The 24,700-nt window shown below is 32.7% G+C and overlaps 1 protein-coding gene across 1 annotated transcript in view; it reads right to left on the bottom strand.

Moving 5' to 3' along the window:
- Window positions 1-3,882: 3,882 nt before the first annotated feature.
- The window catches only part of LRP1B (LDL receptor related protein 1B), a 1,834,206-nt gene continuing 1,813,388 nt past the window's right edge, over window positions 3,883-24,700 (bottom strand). The window contains exons 87-91 of the mRNA XM_052653145.1: window positions 17,502-17,578; window positions 9,354-9,444; window positions 8,270-8,414; window positions 5,318-5,416; window positions 3,883-4,023 (exon numbers count right to left, since the gene is read on the bottom strand). Coding sequence (XP_052509105.1) covers window positions 3,883-4,023; window positions 5,318-5,416; window positions 8,270-8,414; window positions 9,354-9,444; window positions 17,502-17,578 — 553 coding nt within the window. The remainder of the gene's footprint in view (window positions 4,024-5,317; window positions 5,417-8,269; window positions 8,415-9,353; window positions 9,445-17,501; window positions 17,579-24,700) is intronic.

The following is a 24,700-nucleotide window of genomic DNA, read 5'->3' as shown; positions in this document are numbered from 1 at the left end:
CATTCATTGGATCATTGAAAAAGTGAGAGAGCTTCCAGAAAAACATCTACTTCCACTTTATTGACTATGCCAAAGCCTTCGACTGCATGGATCACAACAAACTGTGGAAAATTCTTAAAGAGATGGGAATACCAGACCACCTGACTTGCCTCCTGAGAAATCTATATTCAGGTCAAGAAGCAATAGTTAGAGCTGGACATGGGACAACAGACTGGTTCCAAATCGGGAAAGGAGTTTGTCAAGGCTGTATATTGTCACCCTGATGATTTAACTTATACGCAGAGTACATTATGAGAAAAGCTGGGCTGGATGAAGCACAAGCTGTAATCAAGATTGCTGGGAGAAATATCAATAACCACCGATATGCAGATGACACCATTATGGCAGAAAGCGAAGAAGAACTAAAGAGCCTCTTGAAAGTGAAAGAGGAGAGTGAAAAAGTTGGCTTGAAATTCAACATTCAAAAATCAAAGATCATGGCATCCAGTACCAACACTTCATGACAAATAGATGGGAAAATAATGGAAACAGTGAGAGACTTTTTATTTTTGGGGCTCCAAAACCACTGCAGATGGTTTCACTTCAGCCATGAAATTAAAAGATGCTTGCTCCATGGAAGAAAAGCTATGACTGACCTAGACAGCATATTAAAAAGCAGAAACATTACTTTGCCAACAAAGATCCGTCTAATCAAAGCTATGGTTTTTACAGTAGTCATGTACAGATGTGAGAGTTGGGCCATAAAGAAAGCTAAGTGCCAAAGAGTTGATGTTTTTGAAATGTGGTTTTGGAAAAGACTCTTTAGAGTCTCTTAGACTTCAAGGAGATCCACCTAGTCCATCCTAAAGGAAATCAATCCTGAATATTCACTGGAAGGACTCATGCTGAAGCTGAAGCTCCAATACTTTGGCCACCTGATGTGAAGAACTGACTTATAGGAAAAGTTACTGATGCTGGGAAGGATTGAAGGAAGAAGGAAAAGGGGACAGCAAAGGATGAGATGGTTGGATAGCATCACCAACTCGATGGACATGAGTTTGAATAGCCTCCAGGTTTTAGTGAAGGACAGGGAAGCCTAGCGTGCTGCAGTCCATGGGGTCACAAAGAGTCAGACATGACTGAGCAACTGACCTGAACTGAACTTCTAGCATTTACATGAGTTTTTGAAATAGAAATAGGTAGATAATAGATAATTGAAATAGAAAGAGCTAAAGTTATAGAAAAAAACTTTGGGTTGTTGCCAATATCTTTGTTCTGTAAAGACTGAATGCAAAGTAATGGCAGCTAAAAGTACTGTGGCCCTCACAATGGACTTGCTTGAACCAGCCTGGGATGGCGAAACATACTGTGAAATAAGGGCCATGAGAATGTAGGTGGAATCTAAGGGTTAAAAAGCACATCCTGAGCTCTTTTGATATAGCTTTAATTAGTGTGCTAGACAGAAAATAGGTCATAGATGCCAGGCTGTGAGTGTAAGTTGGTGTGTTGTATATTGCATAGGATTTGCTAGATAGTTTATACTAATGTCCGTTGTATTGAAGTCATTCCAATATGTGGGTTCTTCTCTTTCAAATAATAATTTCAGTTGCAGTCATAAAGCTCTTATATACAAAGATCCCATCAGATAATGAAGCTCAATGACAGCTCTAGTCAATCAGACCCTCCTGTCATCTCTAGTCAAATACTCTAAGTAGCTACACTAGTAATCATTCCATTTAGAAAATAATATCTACACAGCATCTAATGGAACCTAAGTTTTCTATAAAGTACATTTTTTGAGAATGAGAAACAGGAAGAACTTTGGCTTATTTCAATACAATTGTCATACTACTGTGTATATAACCAATCTTTTTCTGCAACATGGAGTCTGTGACAAGCCATGTGTAACAGAGAAAAGGAAAAAGTAAGGGACATGTTTCTACTTCATAAGAGAAGGTTTCCACTTCAATAAGAGAAATGTCTTCTCTATTGCGATTTGAAAAGTGATGCAATGAAATCAGTCTTACCCCAGAGAGTATGTTCTAAAGACACAACAAAAATTACATCTCATGTTGACTAAAATAGCTTTCTAAGAAAATTAAACTCTGTAAAGACAAGAATTTTCTTTTTAAAAACTACCCAACACAAGCACTTAAATATGTAGAATTTCATTTAAATAAGTCAGTCAACAATTTTTTATAAAGTATTTAACACTTCATTGTAGAAACATAGGCAAAATGACTATTATAACCAAAATGAAAAATACTGTTCAATTTAAAAAATGTACTTAAACAAGAACCTGGAAAAATTTATGATATGCATAACATCGTTCAAGCAAAATTGCACTAGTATTACATAAATCAATAGTTTATAAAGGCCTCAATATGGCAAAGTTTAGAAATAGGTAGTATGCATGCACATAGTACAACAAAAAGTCTCTTTATAAAACAGCAGTTTTTTTTTTTTTTTAATGCTTGTACAAAGGGATAGAGAACAACCACAAACATATTTCATCTGTTAATACATTATGACAGCTAAAAGTCAGTCATGTCTATCAGAGGAACAAAAAGCCCTCCATACCTTGTGAATAAATCTTTTGTGCCTTTAAAGATATTTGTATAAAAATGCTATACTTTTTTTTTATACAACTTAAATAAATCATACTTGTTTCCATCGAAATTTGAAAACAGACAAGTGGACGGGGTCCATGTGTTTTGCATAACCAGAGAAATCAGAGTACCAGAGTAACTGGCCAGCATGTATACTCGCCACCTTTGATAATGGGCAGATGACTGTTCTTTCATAACTTAGAAAGTCCTTTAAGAACATATTTTGGATAGGGCAGATAATAGACTAGTCATATTGTATATTGAAAATAGCTACTGATTACTTTCTACCATAACGGCTGCCTTGCCTATTCCTTTTGACCTCACAAATAGAATGCATTCACATAATTGAAATTGTGTCACCAATTTGTGTGCTTATATTGTATTCTTTAGTGTTCTGTGTGTTAAGGGGTTGGGTTAATCCTCCACAAAATGCATGTGACTGGGAGGAAATTGCTAAGACATGAGTGCCTGATGCCCTGTTGTGTTCTAGGCTGGCTATTGACCTCAGGACCAAGGGAAAACAAAATGTCTTATCCCATAGCAAGTGTGATCTTTCCACTTTCAATTATATTTTTGCTATGTTATATACCTAAATATAACTATTTTTATAGGGTATATACTTTTAGTATATCACAATAGAGTCCACTAAATTTTGGAAAATGTAGTCATACGTGTTCATGCAAATTATTAGTTTTATAAATTCTTAAAGTTGTTTTTTTTTTTTTTTCTCAAAATTCTCATCTATCACTTGGCAACCTAAGACTAATTTCAAAGCTGGTGAAGTCGAACTTGTGAGAGCTATATATTTTCAGCAGTCTGAATCAGTCTTAAAGGGCACAAAGAAGAGAGTTGACTATTCAATTGCTCTTCCATAAACTGAACCAGAAAATTAACTGATACTGTATTACAGCTTTCAGACCATATAATGAAAATGTGCAGAGATTCTCTTTGTTGATTAAGTAGAACCAAAGAAGTTCATATAAAATAGATTGCTCATATTCACACTACAAAGGAATACGTTGTTTTTAATTTTAACAAATTCAAAGGTGTGTCATCAGCAGCATTGTTGTAAATTGTACTGTAGTGCAGTTCTTTTTCATAAAAATACCATACAAATGGTCAATCAAGAGTCATCAGCAAAAAATAAAAACCAGAAAACTCAGAAAACAATTGACCAGAAAAAAGATAAAGGAAGAGGTAATGCTGATGCCAAAACAAGTAGAATACTGTTGGAACATACAAAAGTAATCCTTATATTTTATACATTTGTACAGCATATAAAAGGTATCTCTGATTATGCCACCGTTTCTCTGATTCCAATTTCTATTTTCTTTGGAAGCAGTTCTTTCCTTTCATCGACACTTCCTAAGGAGTTTCGACAGTTTTGCCCATCCATATACAATTTCGCATATACCGGATTGGAGTAATTCGTTGGCTGAAGGAAAAAATAAATATGTTTTTATTACCTGTTTTGACTACCTTAATTTTCTTCAATGATATCTTTTAATATTAACATTTATATGCATTGTACTTAACTTACTAAATAATAATTATATACATGTAATTTAAATTCTGTTTATATGCTTTCATCAACTTCAGCATGTATTAGATAAAAACATAACTGTATGTTTCTCAGGTAACTTGTGAACGTAAGGGGAGCTCTGACATATCGAAAGCCTAAAGAAATCTTCATTAAAGGTATATTGACTGCAACTTTATATAAAAGCAGGAAACGTTAAACCAAATTGTCTTATTAACTTAACCCAAGATTGTTACGTAGTTGCATTTTTAAATTTTGTCTTTCCAGAACAGAATGTTAAATCTTTATCATAATAAAGAAATATTACATTTTTTGATCCATGCAAATGAGACAAACATGATAAAAAATGAGAATGAAAAACAGCTGATGGTAGAGAGGTACAAGGGTGAGAAAATTCAATCCTAAGAATCTTAATATTGTCTTTAATCCCTTTCCTGTCTAATATGAACCATGCAATTTTAGACAGGGCTCCCCTGGTGGTTTAATGGTAAAGAATCTGCCTGCAATTCAGGAGACGTGGGTTTGATTTATGGGTCAGGAAGATCACTTGGAGAAGGGAATGGCAACCCACTCCAATATTATTGCCTGGGAAATCCCATAGACAGAGGAGTCTTGCGGACTGCAGTCCATGGGGATGCAAAAGAATTGGACACGACTTAGTGACTAAACAACAACAAACTTTAGACAAAGCCCTTTTCTCTAGAAACCAGTTACATAAGAAGTTTTTAAGAATGGTTTCATACATCATTTCTAATGTCTCCATATGATGCCACATTTTGTAGTGCATTTTTATTTAAGAGGACATCAAATTTGCAGATACTAAACAAAGCATCTTAATAGAAAATAAAGCCAAACATAAATTTAAATGTAAACTCTTCAGTTTACATTGCTGGCTAGAGATTTCTATTCTAAGAATAGCAAATGCTCATGTTTATTGTTATGGAGCTTTAACATTTTCAAATTTTGGAGAAGAGATATTTCTACTGAATAGCTTGCCTAAAATGATAACATTTTTTCACATGTAATCTTGCATAAGCAGGACACATAAACTCCCAAGTTTAATGCAGTTTTTAAACCTTTTGTTAATTAAAAATCATTAAAGATAAGTCCCTATCTAAGTCTAGTAATCATTTTTGACTGTGAGGCATTCTGTGATGGAATGGATATGGAGTAATGAATTTTCTCTCACCCCAGCAGTTAGTGGTCCTTTCAAATCAGAGTTTAGGTAGATGGGCGGCGCTGTGTGTGGAAGCTTGAAAACACTGGACCCTCCCCCTATGTACCTGGCCTGTGTGTAAACAGAGAATTTCAGTTTCCGATCTAATATCATGGAACTATTTTCATTGACACAAACTCATGTTAAGTCATAAAAATAACATAAGCTATGTTCTTCAGCCCTGAGGCATCAACAGTATATTTCTGGTAGATTCAATAATTTATGAAACATCTATTAATATTAGATCTGTGCTCTACAGTAGACATTTCTCTTAGTCTAGCTTACTTATAGACATAACATGTACCTAGAAACCGCCACTCATTTCCATTTATTTAACTTCATTCTCCCTCCCCAAAAAGCATAATTTGCTAACAGCCCTGTGAAAAATGCATCAGCCTCCCTCACCTAAGGTTTCTGTTTGAAAAGTTCTGATAGGAGCCTATTCCATACACTCAAATATCTGACTGGCTCTAATTAAAGGTTCATGACTTCTATATTGTTAGAAAATACAAATGAAATTTAAAATGTGAGATATAAAAATGAATTATTATTATTTTTTTTTTAGAAATCTGACTTTCTAGTTTAAAGCAAATTAATTAGAAATCAGATTGGCTCACTAAACTCCATGCAAGAACAATGGTTTTAGAGTTTTTTGGGTCTAATGGCAGAAAAAGTCAATCTGGTATACTCATATTCATCATAGAATACTTATTAGTGGCCAAAAAGGAAATAAGAAAGCTGGATTAAAAGTTGAAGGATTTTAATCAATATACATATTTTTAAAAATCTATCAACTCTTGACAATGAATCATAAATTTTGAGACAAGGACAAAGACCTGAGGAAAAAGATTTTAAACATAAAATCAGGTCAATATCGTCTCTTTATGTACCCAGAAATTCTCACTTAGAAGATATTAAAAACAATCTAAGTAAGGACTGAGATGAGTTTGTGTATAAAATCAATAGATACCAGTTCCCCTTTTCTGAGCTTTTCAAAGTATTCTGTGAATGTCTCTATAGACAAACCTTTTTAAAATAAAATTTATTAATTATTTCAATTCATTTGTAAGATACTATTAAGGGAGAAATTTATCCATTTTTGAAAATAACAGATACATTCTACAAAAGTCTTTACGTGTCATGAAGTTTGTATTTGATCACATCATGAATATATCAAACCACTGTAACAAGTGGAAAATCTATGAAAAACATTCCATTATTAAGGTTGCTTTGGTGTGGTCATTCACTTTTCAAAATTGTCTATACCTATAAACATATTTTCTACAGTTACTTCTTAGGTAACAATTCATATTTCTATTTCAAACGTCAAGAGCCAACTTCTAGAATAAATTCTAATAGAATCAGCCATCTAAGTCACATTTAATGAAATTTTGGTCAGTCAGTGGAAAATTGGTAAATAAATATTTATTGAATGTTATTTGCTAGATATATTAAAAATATACTCGAGGGGCCCTGAAGCATACTTTTATTTCCTAGAGTAAACATTAAAAAATAAATGGAATATTAAAAAGCTATTCCCTTTAAGTATCCAAAATTGGCTTAATTCTATCAGTAGAAATAAAATGATGAGGAAAATGAGAACTCTCCTCTTTATAAGAAGTGTATGAGATATAGCCTCATCAGGTCATATTATATTTACAGGTACTGTATTTTGTTCCTAAGAAAAAATTATTAGAATATGAGAAGTCTATTGATTAAGACGTCTTTCTCCTTTTTTACAAAAATTATCAAACAACAATATGGACAGTATGTATAGTTTTTAGTTTCAATAGAAAACACTGAAACTTAGGTTATGAGAATTTATTTCATGACAAAGTTCAAATGTAGGAGTTAGTAACTGAATTAATAATTTATAGTAACTGAAAATTATTTGTAATGAAGAAAATATTTACAACATCATTTGATAGGACAACATTTTTTCTATATAATAATGACTGATTTCTTTTCATAGAAATGAATACTTCTTTAATTTCAGATCACCAGTTTTGGGCTTAGAAAGTCTGGCCATGTGTTCAGAGTAGATTGAATACATGAGACCTTTTCTTTGGGGAACAGCTGTTGCTATGAGTACAAAGCCAAGTGGTTAATATAATTATTTAATATAAAGGTGCATTTTGGACATAACACCTTTGATATATCACATTGTAAAGAACCATTTAATTAATGAATAAATAAGCTTAGAATATCATTCCATATTAGCAAACTGATGCTCTTAATTCATAGTAAAATATTCTATGATTATCATGCAAAATATTTGGATAATAAAGTGAAGTAAATCTTTGCAAATTTACCTAGATGTATCATTTATCTATTTTTTTTATAAAAACTTCCAAATTGAGCATTCAGTACTAACAGAAATTTAAAAAAAAAAAGACTGTGGGTTTTTAGTATATACATATCACAGATAACTCTCAAACCAATAAGAAAAATATTACAGCAGGTAGAAAAATATTGTTTAAAAGTGATATGATTATAAACAAATCCAAGGACATAGCTTAGTGGACTCTTCAGTGAAACATTACTGGAAATGAAGTATTTATTTTGGCAATGAAATGCTGTACTGTTTTTTTTTAACATAGATTTAAAAAATCAATTTTAATAAAATTTAATTTCACCAGGCTTATATTTAGATATGCCAGCATCTCAGCACATTTGACTAAGACATCTATGCTTATAAATTAAGTGAATACATATTTTCTAAACTATGTTACATTAACTTCATGCTTCAGGTGAATGCAGTCGATAATTTTATTTTTTCTTTAGAAGAGACTATAACATTCAATAAATCCTAAAGTTCTTTAATCTAACTTGAGATAAAAGAAATAGTGATGAAAATCAGAACCATATTATAGAGAAATGACGCAAGAATATTAGTGCTTGCAGTCCATCATCTTAAAACTTTACCTTTGCTGGATCTACCATAAAGCCAGGATCTAAAAGCCCTCCATCATTGTGATCATGGTCGACCTCATACATGTTATAAGATGGATTGCCGATTTCTACATTTATTCCTCCATTAATAATAGGCTGTCTTCTTATAGTTTTTGTCCTAGAATACGTGAACATTATATGAGTTGTCTAAATATCACAACGTGGTGTATGACACTACTGTATTTGCAGATTTAATAACATTTTAATAGAACTGGTGGAACACTCATACATAAAGTATACTGAAAATAAATGACATTCATTGATTCACAGAGGGACAAAAATTTCTTACTGTAATACATTATTTTCCCAAATTATTTAGATTTAACAATAAAAAATGCACTTGGAACATTCCTTGTAAATAGCTAATACTACATTATTTGAATATAATTAATTACCCTTTTACTTTCTACTTTTCCCCTTTTGTTCCTGAAAAACATTCATAAAAAATAGTTACAACGAAATTTTGAAATTGTTTTCAATCCCTAAGTCATGGGGCTAAAATTCCTTTATATAATGCAAAAACTGACTTACAAACTCTAGGTTCCAGATAATCACCCCACAGACAACTTACTGCTTAAAGATCTTTTTAATTGTGCATTCATATAAATTGAAATAATGATACTTCCAGTAATATATAAAATCAACAAATGTATAATTTATGAATGAAATACACAATTTGTGACATATAATACATAATCATTATCATTCTATTGACATTGATAATCTAACACATTAATATTATAAAATGTTCTTTAGAGGTTTTTGCTGTTTCAAGGAAAAACTAACAAAATATAAAATTCTATCGAAAGTTTAATATATTCCCTTGTAATTTTTGTTAGAATATATACAATAAATGCAACCATTCCATCAATATAATATAAGGGAAAGTTTGTTTGAATTATAATTACTTAAAATGAAAGAGTGATAAAATGGTTCAGAAAACACAAAATTATGCAGTTGGAATAAGTAAATCACATTTTAAGAAGTTTTTAAAAAACACTGTTTCTATAACTATTTATGTAATTTATTTACTGTTAGTCTAAATGCTGCCTCTTACCTTCTTTTTCTTTTACAAAGCACTAAACCAATTACCAAGGTGGTTATCAAAGTCACCAAGAGGACGAGAGGAACAATGATGGCTATGCTTCCTTGAAAAAGAAATGAATGAACAAATCAACATACAAAATGAAGTCAAGATGGATATAACAACACTTTATTACATCAAATCATTTGACCATTGACATAACAAAAAAGCTTAGGCCAAATATCTATATTCCTAATTCATCAGTACATTACTGCAAAGTCATTTTTCCTATTAAATATTTGAACTACTGGAAACATTTCTTTAAATATCTTTTATTTATATGCTATAATTAAATACCTGAGGTTAGAAATACTGACTTCTTTGTCAGTCTGAGTCTTATTCTCACCAGACATCTATTTGCAAAGATATAAGTAAATAAACTCTGACTGAATACACATTTCTACAATTTGCCTGGCTATATTTCCATCATAAGTTTTTTTTTTCTTCCTCCTTTAGGTATGAATATCTGGCCCTGAGTACATGTGGCAAGTTAGATGGCAGCCTGGGAAAGCAAAAGGGGCAACAGTGTCGGATTTGCACGGACATTGGAGAAGGAAATGGCAACCCACTCCAGTGTTCTTGCCTGGAGAATCCCAGGGACAGCGGAGCCTAGTGGGCTGCCGTCTATGGCGTCGCACAGAGTCGGACACGACTGAAGCAACTTAGCAGCAGCAGCAGCGACAGCAGCAGCAGCAGGCCTAAATAATAGTTTCACAACTTACCTGAATTGAAACCTTAGAAAAGTTATTTAAAATTTGAGGCTCATGCTCTTCACGCATAAAAATAGAAACATGAATATTGTAGTTCCAGAACAGTTTCAACAAGCCATCATCTGGGGGCTTGGCTTATGTTGTAAATGTCTACTTTTCCTTTTTTTCCATACGTTTATAAGAATGAGCTAAGATTGTATCACTCATTTTCAAAATGGAACAAAAATTCTATGGAATAGATTTTTCAAAAGTGGTCATAGAAAGTGGGTCTTAGTTTTTTTTTTGTCAAGAAGAGCAATCTTTTTTGTTTTTTTCCTAAAGAAGACAATACCTCTTTATTGATGATGTGAGCCATAGTAAGATACACCTAGGGTCATACGTCACTTAGGCAGGAAGAAAACGGAATGCAAGCATTGCCTAATAACAGGAGAGTATTAAGTAGCTCTATCAAGTACCCAATACTCACATTTCCAACAGACAAATATCTAGTATCCATAAGATAAAGCCTTTGCTTGTTTGAGAAAAGCATCTGACTGAAACTGCCGAGTGAGTTAATCATTATTTAAACTGAGAAACAAAGCAATACCCAAACTAGTTAAATTTTAATGTGAGGATCTTGAATGGTTCAGGAATAAAACATTGTTATTAAATATATGAATTGTCCTCTGCATATACATGTACAATACTGTGATAAAAAATTAATGGTGATATTAAGCACAATAAACAGCTGCTTCAGTTCAGTTCAGTTCAGTTCAGTCGCTCAGTCATGGCCAACTCTTTCCAGCTCCATGGACTGCAGCACACCAGGCCTCCCTGTCCATCACCAACTCCCAGAGTTTACTCAAACTCATGTCCATTAATTTGGTGATAACATCCAGTCATCTGATCCTCTGTCATCCCTTTCTCCTCTCGCCTTCAATCTTTCCCAGCATATTTGAGATCATTTACTAAAATACCAAAAACTCTTTATTAAGGAAAGGGCATATATAAGATAATCTTTCAATTTGAAACTTCAAAAATAGCTTGTCTAAAATAATCAAATAGCTAACTCTCTCTTTCATGAAAGGAAAAATATGGCTTTCTTTCTTTAGTCAGTTTCTGAAATATAATACTCATTTTATTTTATTTTTTTATGTTGTTACCAGCACTATATAATTGAGTGAGGTTGATATTATATTACCTTCTTGGATTGGGGAAAACGGACTTTACATGCATGTGTAATTATTAGTATTTAATGGAAGTAGAGAATCTGGCACCTTGGATAGTAATTAACATTTGCTCACAAATTTTAAATACCAGTGAGCAGCTTGGTTTCTTCATAAATTGACTTAAACTAATTAATCATGACTTTATAAATATCTCACTTCATCTTTTTTTTTTTTTTCTGCTAAAATTTGTGGCAAATTTGTAGGTTTAAAATACTTACCAATATTGGTTTTAAGGTACATAAAGTTACTTTCTCCTCCAAGCAATTGAAAATTATTTAGAAAATTAGCTTTTACTTGTCCTACATAATTTCTTTTATTTCTATTAGGTAGAAATGCTGCTAATTATGCATGCTAGAAAAAAAATTTTTTAAGACCTTCGTTTTACTTTTCCCCATGACAGATGGCATTTCCAGTCCCTTACATTACAAGCACTCTGTTTAAGAGCCTACTGTGCTAATATGTTCATATTACCTATCAAGGTAACTGCAATAATGTTCAACATAGTCGATAAATAATGCAGGGTAGCAATTTGGCAAGTTTTTCTCTTTTTTTTTTGTAAAATAGTTTATATACATGGAAACAACTGGAAACTACATGTATTTTTAGAATATAATATAGGTATTTATCAAAAGAAGTATTTTTTCCAAGCAGTGTACATGGCAGTAAATATCGTATTGTAACATATAACAATCAAGGTCTATTACAGATGATTTTTTTAACAGTATATTGTTGGTGGACTGTTCTAAACAGATTTTTTTTTTTTAAAGTATACTCTGTACTTACTGGGTGGAGAGGAAATTTCAACAATTTTCTTACAGAAAATGATTCATGTCTATGTATGGCAAAAACCACTACAATATTGTAAAGTAATTAGCCTCCAATTAAAATAAATTAATTAATTTTAAAAAAGAAAATAGAGCCAGTCTTTCTTTGCAAAGTTGTTCTGAGGCCCCATTATGTAACACTTTTCCATTTGAAAGAACTATATTATCAAATTTCTATGCTGAGAAGAGACCCCTTCCATGGGAGAGGCAGTGCAGCATCACAGTTGAGATAGCAGATTCTGTATCCAGGCTACCTCTGTTCAAATCTCATCTCACTAGCACCATATGCTGGGACCAATTTTTCATCTTGGTCAGAGTTTACACATTAATAAAACGAGTGTTATCATTAACATATACATCACGGTAATGTAAATAGAAGTGTGTCTACTATACAGAAAGTGCTCATACATGTTTACTGACTAATTCAAAATACATATTGCTGTATCACTCCATGCATAACTCTATCTTTCACTTTTCACAACATATTGTAGAGAGTAGTTCATTTATAGTTTGGGGGCGTAAGCTATCTATCTTGGTTTTGTAGATAGCACAGTGCCTAGGATATTATAGGGACTATCCATTTGGTTCTCATTTAGCAAATATATTTCTAAGTGTTGCTATGTCCCGCACATGCAACACTTACTATACTTTGCACTGGGGATAGAAATGTCCCTCCTCTCATGTTGTTTGATGTATACTAGAAGACGTCTAACACATGGGTTTATTTAGCACAGTGATATGCACTGGCCTAGTGAAAGTATGCGTTGCTCTGCATACACAGAGAAGCAGAAGCCAACTAGATCTGGGGTAGCAGAGGAGGGTTGGTTTGTCTCTGAAACATGATGGAAGTCCTCTTTATTCCCATGAAACCGAATGCAGGTCGAGTGGAGGAGGAGATAGTGAATTAATCTAGGGAGAGAAATGTGAAGACCTGGAGGAGAAAAGATTAAAGAACAACAGTCTGACTGGAGAGTGGAGTGGAGGGTGTGGGAGAAAGCTGTGACTGAAAGGAGAAGCAAAGGGAAGGTAGGAAGGATCTGCAAGCTGATAATGTTGAAGAAAATTTAGGAAGTAACATCTGTTGAATAGATTGTTTAAGTCAATTTAGAAGGAAGGTTAAGAGTGACTCCTAAGTGTTGCTTGAGTAAATTTCTGTGGCCAGCTGTGTAGACAGGAAGGCAAAATAAGGTGCATAAAAATGGCTGGCTGATTGGGGAAGGGAATGAGATTATTTCGGGAAACACTGAACATCAGGTTCCTGTAGAATATAGATATACAGATATAGACAGAGATGACATTGATATGGATAGAGCAATTGTGCAGTGGTATACATGTCTCAAACTCAGGAGAGAAATCAGGATTGAAAACAGAAATTTGGGAGTAATTGGCAAAGAGTTGAAAATTGAGGTCAAAGAATTATGGATTGCCAAGTAGAGTGTATGGAAGTAGTGAGTGAATTAACTAGAAGAGATCAAGAAGAAGCATCTCACAAACAAGACAGCTGTTTCAAGAGGTGAGGATGGAAGTCAGAAGGCTTCATGAAGGTTAAAGAGAAGAATCTTTGACTTATTGGTTGAACTTATAGTAGAAAAATGTAAGCATAAATTATACCATTACAATGACCTCTTTTGACTTGCTGCTATATATTCAGATCTCGTTTGTGTACGAGATCTCGTTTACATGTATGCATAAATGTGAGTGTATATGTATATGTAAATATATAATAACTAGACTTCTATTTATTAACCATTTTGATAAAATATAATTTTAAAAAACATTAAAAAAATCATGTTCCAAACTTATTTTATCCTTCCAGGGGTTTCCAGGAGGATGCTTATCATTTGGTCTTTTATAACCATCCTCACTTTGCACCCTTCTCACTCTTGTCCCCTTTGTGCCAGAACACTGGTCTTCTTTCAGTCCCTTCAGAATTCTTGTATCTGATACTCCTATTGTTTGAAATACCCTTAGTCTCTCCTCCCCTTTTTAATCATTCAAGTCAGTTTAAATATCACCACCTCAGAGAAATCACTCTTGATATCAGTTCTCTTCTGATATTCTCTATTTCTCTGCCTTTTTTACTTCCTTAATAGGTCCAATCAAGACTCACAATTATTTTCCAAAAGTTTACTTATTTCCTTGCTTTCTTTTTAAATTAATCTTCCTCTGCTCTCTGCTCTCTAGGACCTCTCAGCTTCCTGAGAAGAGGCACTGTTTGTTTTACGCACTGATTCATCTTTGGGATCTAGACATTACTTGACACTTAGTAGAGGCTCAATAAATACTTGCTTTGGGAGAATTAGGACAAATGCATTATTTTGTAGCATTTTTATCTCTATATCTGCAAGTTTATAATTCTCTAGTATAATATATATTTTTTAAAATATCATGGTTTAAAAGAGATAAAGTAGGAAAACAGAAGATAAGTATAACTCCCTAACAGATAGCACACATTCCTTGTCACTACAATAAAATACAGCATCACTGTATTACTGCCCCGCAAATGCTGTGGGTATTTTTATCCTCCTTAATTGTAGCAGATATGAATAGCTTAATCCAAACACTGAGTATCCACTCCTTTAAAACTTCAGGTAAGTTTAAAATAGGAGTATATAAAAATATTTAATCATCCTTAATTTAAAACTCTTCCAAATAAGAGTTTTCAGACTAACTTTTTCAAGTGGAACTTAAGCAAAGTTCTAGAATAATAGATCTGCTTAATTCCACAGGCTGATCTTTAGACACTTCAAACAGCAAGGGCCAGAAAAATCTCAGTATGACTACTCAGAGTTGATTAAGAAAGTTGTTCATCAATTAGAAAGGTAAATCTCAGTGCCAGCTGACGCAAGTGAGGCTGACAGAGGCAGTATATTCCTGATGGCACCAAGGTCCAACAATTATGGAATGCTTCACTGTGAGTAGAAGTGCAGGTTTGAAGACATGTTCCTAAAACATCCATCCATAAAACCGATGACTTCTGCCCAAGTTCAGGGAACATTTGACAACAATTCAAAAACCACTGGAGTTTAGCTGAAAAAATAAAAATAGCCCTCCTACCTTAGGAAAGATTGGCTTAACTACCTTTTCTTTCTTTTCAGAGTTACTGATGCAAGTTTCTCTCAGCACAAATGTCTGATGATAAGTACCTTTTAATAGAGTCATTATTTGCTCAAACCTGAGATAATTTGACATTTGCATAGCTAATAGTCCTTTCAATGTGCATTGATACCTCCATTAAATTTAATGACTTTAAATCAGTGATGGAAGAATGAGCATCAGAATCCTTGAAAAAGGGGTTACAACTACTTGACACTCCTCCTTCCATGTGATAGTCCCCGTTTTAGAGCTGCTGCATGTAATTGGAGACATTTTTCCTATAAGGGAGCTTGTTACTGATACAAGTGGTTGAAGACATCACCTTTCAAAAAATACAGCTGGCATACCCCTCAAGATCATCTTCCAGAACCCAAACTTTTCCCTTGTAGATGGACCTTATATATAAACAGAATTCAATTGACGTTCTATTCTGTTTCCTTTCAGAGTTTTATCAATATTTAAAATTGTTTTACCTCTCTTAAAGAATATTTTTTATTTATCTTACATAATTGAGAAATTATCATAAAAGGCTAAAATACTATAGCGTCATTAATTCTCAGTTTATTACCTCAGTGTATTCTATAGCTTGGTACATCAAATGCATTTCTTTTCATTAAAAAATGCTTTTGATGATGATTGAGTCTTATAACTAGTTCACAAAATCATATAAATTGGTATTTCCCAAGAGTTATTAGTAATAATGTTAGTATGATCCTGGAAGAGAGAGAGAGAAGACAGTATGTTTTTTTCTTTTGCTTTTCTTTTGAAATATTAAATTAGGCAAGGTATATTTTCCCACCTCTACTATATTTTATGAACCCATTCATCAAATCCTGGTGCCCTATTCCTACAATTACATGTCCATATCTTTGCTAAGTTCTTCTCCCTTCCCTTCCTTAAGACAACACACAAATTCTAAGGTAATTAACCCCAAATGTTCCTTGACTGGAATAACTTACCTCACATCTCCAAATTAAAGTACTCAGTTCTAAGGTAATTTGTTCTGTACTCAGTTCTAAGGTTATTTCTTCTAGGCCTAATTGTCATTTTTCAAAGAAAGTCATCCCTTTTAGCCTGAGTTAATCTCTAAGTGGTGGAACTTTGGATAGGGTCATTGGAAGAAGTTCAAGCAATGATAAGTTATTTGGGGACAGGCACAACAGGCAAGTAAATCAGCAAACACTGGGAACCTTTCTCTAAGGTACAAAATCATATACTGTTTTAAAAATATTATTCCTTAATCAGAGGAAAATTGATTTACAATGTTATGTTGGTTTCTGCCACATAGCCACAAAAATCATACACTTTTGATTTTGATAATATCTTTCCTTTTTCACAAATTCCATAGTATTTTATTTTCATGTGCACTAATATCAGCGTGAAGTTCTAGAAAAAATTACTAAGTAAGTGTTCATAAATCAGAGATACTGTTTTTTTCTCTTCAAGAATATATTTACTTACTTGATAGTTATTACAGATTTCTCAACACTTTCTCACTCATTAGTGCTAATATGTGAACTGAGAAATTTTTCTTTCAGAGTTTTATTTTGAAAATTTTCATAAAATTATTTAAAGATGTTGGAAGACACAGCATGCCTTTCAACACACACACTGTCTTCCAATGTGTCTATGGAAGACATAAAATGTTGATATAGATGAATTTTCATATCAGAGACACGTCCTAAGGCTACAGCTACACACACACACACAAACTTGCAAAATATTGAGCTACATTTTACTATACTTCAAAACCAGTACTTTAAAGACAAGGAAGCAGTAAATCAACTAGGATCTTTATTAAAAATTGCTTGTTAAAATACTTTATCACTTTGAGATTAACTGGTTAAGTTTGTTTTTCCACAATACTTTGAAATGCACTTCAAGAATAATACATTTTAATTAAAACATGAAATTATTTTTTTTCCTGCAGCATTCTCACATCTATTGTGATATTTGCATCTTTTGCAGCTGACACGCATTTCCTAAGAAAAGCTCATGCTAGGTTTGCAGGTGTGTGTTCTGAGAACTGCCAAAGTTTGAGATGAACCCTCAGAACCTGAAAGAGTACTTAATGATCGATCCTGTCACCAGATAGGAGCTCAGTGCTTCATCTTTCAAAAATCACCTGGATTGAAGTGGGTCTTTGGCAAAATTCCATGAAGCAGGCTTTCCAAGACTCAGTTCCCTCAGTTGATGGGTAAGAAGAAAGATGGGTTGTGTAAGAAGAAAACAATGATTTCTATTCTATGTGGAACTTCAAAGATATTAATCTGAGAAGCTTACTTGTGCTGATGTGATCAGACTTGCTGCTCTTTGGGGCTGGCCTCTCACATTGTGTGCCCGACCAGTTGGTGGAGCACCTGGAAAGACAAAAACAACACAAAACAAATCAATGAGTAACAAAACTCACAAGTCTGCTAGTGTGGTGACTTCAACCAAATGAAATGAAAGAGAAACCAGCTATCATAGTTCGTGAATACTTAATAAAGATTTCTGCTAATTTCTCGCATATTGTTAGTATGCTGAGGGTAACTTCCACTGGACTTCATTTGTTAAGATACTTTTTTAAAATTTAAGTTTACATTCATTTTTCTTTATTCTGTGTTAAACTTAAATATGGCAGATTTTGTAACAGAATTGAATTTTAATTAAGGATTGAAATTAATTTGAGAAATACTGAAGAGAGAAAATTATGCTACTATAAAATGGAGTTTGCCTGTCAAGCAAATCCTTGTTTATTAAATTTCTGTGATTTATTTTTGCTGGTTCTAACTCCAAAGTGGAACTAATTACCAAAGAGCAAGTGCTCATCTGTCTCATAGTTCAAACTGTAGAATTTTTACTCTTCTAAATCAGAGATAAGGAAATATAGTACTTTCCCATGTCAGATCATACTTCTATTACTGTGAAATCAAGAGAATATGCCAAAATTTTCATTCAGAGAATTTGTCTTGCCCATACAGGAACCTTGACATTATGATGGGAAGTTTAACAGAGGATTAAAATAATAGATCTGATTAAAATTCTTCATTTAAACATAAATCATAAGCATATATTTAGCCAATTGCATCAAAATGAATGCTGGAATGGTTTTAGCTATGTTTGAATAAGGTCTGCTGGCTAACAACACAAGATGTCCCTGTGCATCTGTGAGAGGAAACCCATAGAGAAACCATTTAAATTGGCTTTGGTTCTTATTTAAGATGATTGTCAAATACCACCATATCAAGAATAGTTGTACACAACAAAATAATAGACTCCAGGGTCATTCCAAGTAGATCTCTTTGGGCATGGTGGCCAAACTAAATGACTGCAATTTCTAGGTCTCTGACAATTCTGTCATAGCCAATTCAGACAGCTGAACTTGTTTCAGAACTAGGCTTCTATGATGCCATGTGAATTTTTTGTTGTATTTGTGAAGACAGTATTGGGTGTCCTAAAACACAGACAAGAGCTCACAAAATCATCATACCGACAAACTCCATTTACAAAAAAAAAATTTTCACAAAAGCATTATTTTGTTTTATAAAAGAAATTATTCAACTTTAGCATAATTGACAATAATGTTACTATTCAAGAATGTAGTTATTTGATTAATTATATTACATATGGAGCATGATTTAAATGAAAATTAATATTATTATAATTATTATTTTGTCATCTTTTCATACATTATCCAAATGTTTTGTTCAGAACTTTTTAAAAAATTAACATACATTTCACATATATTAATTATGTACTATAATACAAATAAATCATTAAAATAGATAAATAAATTTAAGGCCAGTTCTGACTCTGTCTATATTATGAAGTGAGGTAATGAAATGAGCATATTTCAAATAAGTATAATCAAGTTAACAACCAATAAAATCATTGATTTTAAAAAGTAATTCCTTTTCCTTCTTAGTTGTGTTTTTATGGATGAATGATTTAGAAAATTGTTCCAATTCCTGTTTCTAATTCTTGATACAGTCCAAAGATAATTAGGCAGAGATGTTTAGGCAGATTTTGCAAACATGTTGCTAGAATAAATTCTAATCATTGCAAAATTTGTTTTGGTTTTATGTCACTTTACATTTGGCGAATCTTTCTGACTGACCACTGAAGATATTGTCCATGCTCCAATGAAAAAAATAATACTGATTATTTGGTAATTTCGTTATACAAGTGATATGTACAAAGATGTTTTGTGCAATCATGTTGAAATATTGATTAAAATATCAAAATTTGCTCCTTACATTACCTCTGCTGATTAAGAAACAACAATTACAACAGCAATCTAAATCAGGGTTCAAGTTAAATAAGAGAAATGATCTGAGATATATTTTATGTTACTAGAGATAGAACCTCCAGGGCTCATCATTACACTGAGATGCTTAGAAGAAAGAAAATGGAATTGCTTAGGAACTGGAGTAAATGCTAATTGATCAGATGTTCTGATATGACATCATGTGTTTTATGTATTTTAGAAAATTATTAAAAATATGCCCTTAGAACTCCAAAAGGGAAGAGAGGGATTTTTAAACAAAGCGGATAATAATGCTGTAATGTTTTATTCCAAATTTTGAAATTATTTAAGTAGTACAGGTGGTATTTGTCAACAATATTGACTAATTTTCTATTTTATCCATAGCTTGGCACCATAGCTTGGCATATCTATTATGTTAGATAAATTATATTGCTTGCTAGTGGTCATGATGCTCCTCTCTTCTGTTTTGAGGAAGTACACTTAGATTCTTAATTTTCAAGGAATATTTTCTTTGTTACATACTGAAAATAAGTCTCAAAGACTGTGCTGGAGAAATAATTAATTTTAGCAATTCGGTTTCTCAAGCAACTGATGATCGCCTGGCCATTTCCCTACACTCCTTATAAAATAATGTTTTATGGCCAAAGATAAAATATGTTCCATTCATCTACATTTGTTCCAGTCTTAAAAAATAATCTTTTTTTGAGATATTAAATCAAATAGAAGTCATTATTCTCGTTGCCTACCTTGAAAAATTACGTTAGGCATTTGCTGCTCCACAAGTTCTTCCAATGACTGATTTAAGACCAAGTATTTTTACCATCTTTATGGAAATTCGTAAATCTTCATTCTCTAAGTAGACTACAATAATCAAAGCCATTAATGGCAGATCATGTAAGAACTGAAATGTGTGTGGATCATCAAAATTCCCTGTTGAATTCCCACTGAATTATTTGCATAATCATGCTGGCTATAATAATTTCTGGCATCTGTGTCTGTCATTTTCCTCAGGAAAAATCCATAGTCTGTGCCCTAGTCATCTTTAATCTGTACTATCGCAATACACTGTTTTCTGCTATTCATCTTTGGATAATAATTTTTGAATTAGTCCTTCATGACCCTCCCAAGAAATCATTTTTTTCCTCTAGCACTATAAACATGTTTATCATTCCTTTCAAATTTATTCTATATTTTCCCCCACTGCCCTTTACTGTAAAACAATGAAAATCAGTTTCTTTTTATGTGTGGTCACTATACCACTCTGAATTATTTAACTTTTTAAGTACTTTCATAAATTTTAGATTTCTGAAATCTAAAATTCATGAAAGTATTGTTGGATCATGAATGTATAGGTAGATATAAAGTCAGATAGATTCTTATTTATTTGAACAATCATTTATCCCTTTCACATTATAGTATGAAGATATTCTGTTCACAGTTTTTTAAAGTCAGTAGTTGCCTGGTACAGGTATATTGATTTAACAGTCTTTTTGATTTCTCCCCATCTCTCCAAAGCCAGTGACATTAAAAAGAAAGACTGTTTATTGTTATGTCGTTACCCTAATCTGATTCTTTCCTCTATGTTACATGTTAGACTAATGATTATCAAAGTGAAAAATGAAAGTTGAAATTCTGGAGGCCCATATGCCAGAGCTTTTCATTAAGCAGCTTGGAGTTGTGGCCAGAAATCTGCATTTTAACAAACTGAGCCTGATGCAAGTAATTCACAAATCACATTCTAGGAAATATTTGTTCTTATATCAAATACTGTTCAATCATTAAAAAAAAAATTGCACGCCCAGCAAGACTGTTCAAAAAGTTAAATGATAGAAGTTTTTAACAATCTGAAAGTAACTGAGTGGATTTTTGTTTTGGATAACTAATTCTTATCTGAATGCTAGTATATGAAATGCGTGAACAGTTAACTTATTATGTTCTTTAACAGTGTGTGCAATTATTGTATAGTGCTAAGTTGCTTCAGTTGTGTCTAACTCTTTGCAGTCCTATGGACCATAGCCTGCCATGCTCCTCTGTCCAAGGGATTCTCCAGATATAGTCTGTTGTTAAGTCCCTAAGTCCTGTCTGGCTTTTTACAACCCCATGGACCATAGCCCACCAGGCTTTATGGGATTTTCCAGGCAAGAATTCTGGAGTGGGTTGCCATTGCCTTCTCCAGGGGATCTTCCCAACCCAGAGATCAAACCCAAATCTCTTGCATGAGCAGGTGGATTCTTTACCACTGAGGTACCTAGGAAGCCCCTAATTGTATACTTAAAATATTCTATATTTCAATTGTAATTTTCTATAATAGGGAGAATTTTGCCTTTGTGTAAAGGCTATAATGTAGTATTTATTACTATATTATACACAATAAATATTTTCAGGCTATCAAAATAAATTTTGCATATATAAGGGAAATATAATCTTTAAAAAAGAACAGTTTTTATAATAAAACATAAATATAAGATAGTTAAACTGTTCAAAATAATAAGAGCTCTGAAGTAGTAGAGTGATTTTACACAAATAATTGAAATCAGATATAAAATACTGAAGGTGTATTAAAATTTTAGGTGTTGTCTTTCCCTGTAACGATGATCCATATGTGGACTATTCATGTCGTTTTGCAGAAATGGGGTCTAGAGTCACCTACCTTGGGAGGACTTCAAAATAAAATAATGAGATTAATATCTTCTTCCTCTTTTCATCAAATTTAAAGGTCACGTGACTCTTCTGACCAAAATGAAATTCAAAGCTGAACCTTAAAGCAATTCGAAATTGAATTTCTCCTCTTATATGCTAGGCTGCCATTATTAACCATGATGATGGAGACATTCGGAAAGAAAAATCTTTTAATATACCCTTTTCTTTCTACACATAGGGAAAAAATATGGCACAAAGGGATTAAAGAAGCCTTAGAAAATTTGTGCATATTGCCATGCATGTTTTGGTGCTCCACAAATCTCATTCAATAAAAATTAAAACTATGATTACATTTGTGTATCATATTTATAAAACAATACTTTCATACAGTGATAAAAATGCAAAACTTAAAAGTCACTTGCAAATTTTTTTCTGATTAATCCTGTAAATTTCCTTCTTTTGGTGCACAAACATGACTGCATTTGTGTGACATTCCTAACTTTAAAGCTTTACACTTTATATAGACCCTAGCACCTTTTATGTCCCCTCTTCTTGCAGACAGTAATGATGTAAAATGCAAAATGTTTTACTGCATTTGGAAAGGATATTTTTTATTAATTGACCAGTTTGTTAACTTGACTTTTAAACATTTTTTTCATCCATTACTGTTCTACAATATTCTGAGATAAAATTATTTCATATATACATAAAGATTTATAGTTTTCAACATGCTTCAAAAATTTCCCATCCTACCTTTGATGTAAAATTTGAATAAAGTTCAATTAATATTTGCTAAACTTTGTGCCAGGTCCTAGGATAAGTATTTTCATATGAAAAATATCCTTTTTCAGCTTATATAATAACCCCTGAGTTTTAATTATTCATCTTATGAAATGTAGAGGTGTGTTCAAATGATATTCCTGAAAAATCATAGCTAATAAACAGTAATAATAAAATATGGAGTTTTCATGATCCTTCTAATTCTAACACAGAAGTAGGAAAAATGCTGTTCCTTACTCTTTCCTGTTAAGAGAGTAATATCAGTCCCTTAATAAGAAAGTAGAAATATTATCTGAACAAAAAGATAATCAATGCATTTTTTTAGTAGTAAAATTGTTAGAATTACCACATTAGCTCACTACTGTGGTCAGTAATGTCTCTTTCTGGCAGTGACAGGGAGGGACATGTTATTGAATAGTGTTAATATTCTTCCTAATACCAACTTCACATTGTTGCATTGGCTCCAGAATAATTATGTAAGATCCAAGATTCATCAATTATAAATTCATCTATATCATTACTTGATGTGATTTTGAACTTCCATAACAATTTACTCTGTATTTCATTCATTTGAAATATATTTTGGCTTGTATTATACTTTCTTTTTTTTGCATTTTATTGGAATATAATTGCTTTACATTGTTGTGCTAGTTTCTACTCTACAGTGAAGTGAGTGAGCCATGTGGATACATAAACCTTGTATACCACCCACCCACCCACCCTACCACGACCCCACCCTGCTAGGTCATGAGGCCATGATGACATATACACTATCATGTGTATACAAAGCACAAGAAGCTCAGCTCAGTGTTCTGTACTATAATTTCTATTTATTTCATATTATTCTCTATCAAAATTACACTGTCATTTTTTACACAGAAATAGCTATGTATTACCCTACTTTGCTTTCTTCAAAAAGCTTAAGGTAGTATCTTAAATTTATGTTTGCTCTAATAACTGTACTTGATTCAACTCCATAATTATACATTAAAATGCCTAGTTTTAAAATATTACATTAGATCATTGTATTACCTGGTATCGATACAATTAGTAAGACAAAGCGAATCTTACTTTAATCTTAAGGACACTTGGTCAGAAAGAATTCTTGATTTCTGAGAAGGGTTAATGTAATGAAGTAAAATAATGAGATATTTAATAAATTCTGACCAACAATTATTTTAGGAAAAGTAAAAATTAATGAGAAATTTCAGTTGAAGACGTGGCCATGAAAGAAATTAAAATTAACAAAGTGGATTATTTAACGTGATTTATTTTAAGAAATAAGGAGAAATAGAAAAGATAAAATCTAGTTTGCCAATAAATTATCCATAAAAGGAAGTTTGTCAAGAATGGCTAGTCTTAAGTTAGAAATGTTTGAACATAAAATTCTGTGCATGCCACTTGAGCAGAAATGGCCACTGAAGTGTAAAATTGTGATTCAATAAATATTAAAGAAAGAACAGGATTTCTAGTAAAGGAAAACTTTTACCAGCTAGATATTCTACATGAAAATTTCTTAAAAGTAGATCTGGAAGGCACAATGTGTGTCTTTTATACAGTGAATAGATGATTTCTACTTGCATCAAATAAAAAGGAAAAGGACTGGTCAAAACTGTAGTATTAAGCAGTAAGGTGTATGCTAACAGGGTCTTCTTCGGTGTCTGTCGCTGAGGACTTTGAGCCTTTGGATGAGCGCAGGGCTCTGGGCCTTTGGACTGCCACCTAGCGGCCGATTCGGCCCTTGCCGCGGAGCCACCCACTTGGGACCTGTGTGCTGGGTCTTGCGTGTGTCTCTGACTGACCCATCCCGTGG

The sequence above is a fragment of the Budorcas taxicolor genome, chromosome 2 (genome assembly GCF_023091745.1).
Source record: "Budorcas taxicolor isolate Tak-1 chromosome 2, Takin1.1, whole genome shotgun sequence".
NCBI lineage: Eukaryota > Metazoa > Chordata > Mammalia > Artiodactyla > Bovidae > Budorcas > Budorcas taxicolor.
The sequence above is the reverse complement of the archived record's forward strand: the minus strand, read 5'-3'. Positions and strand labels throughout refer to the sequence as shown.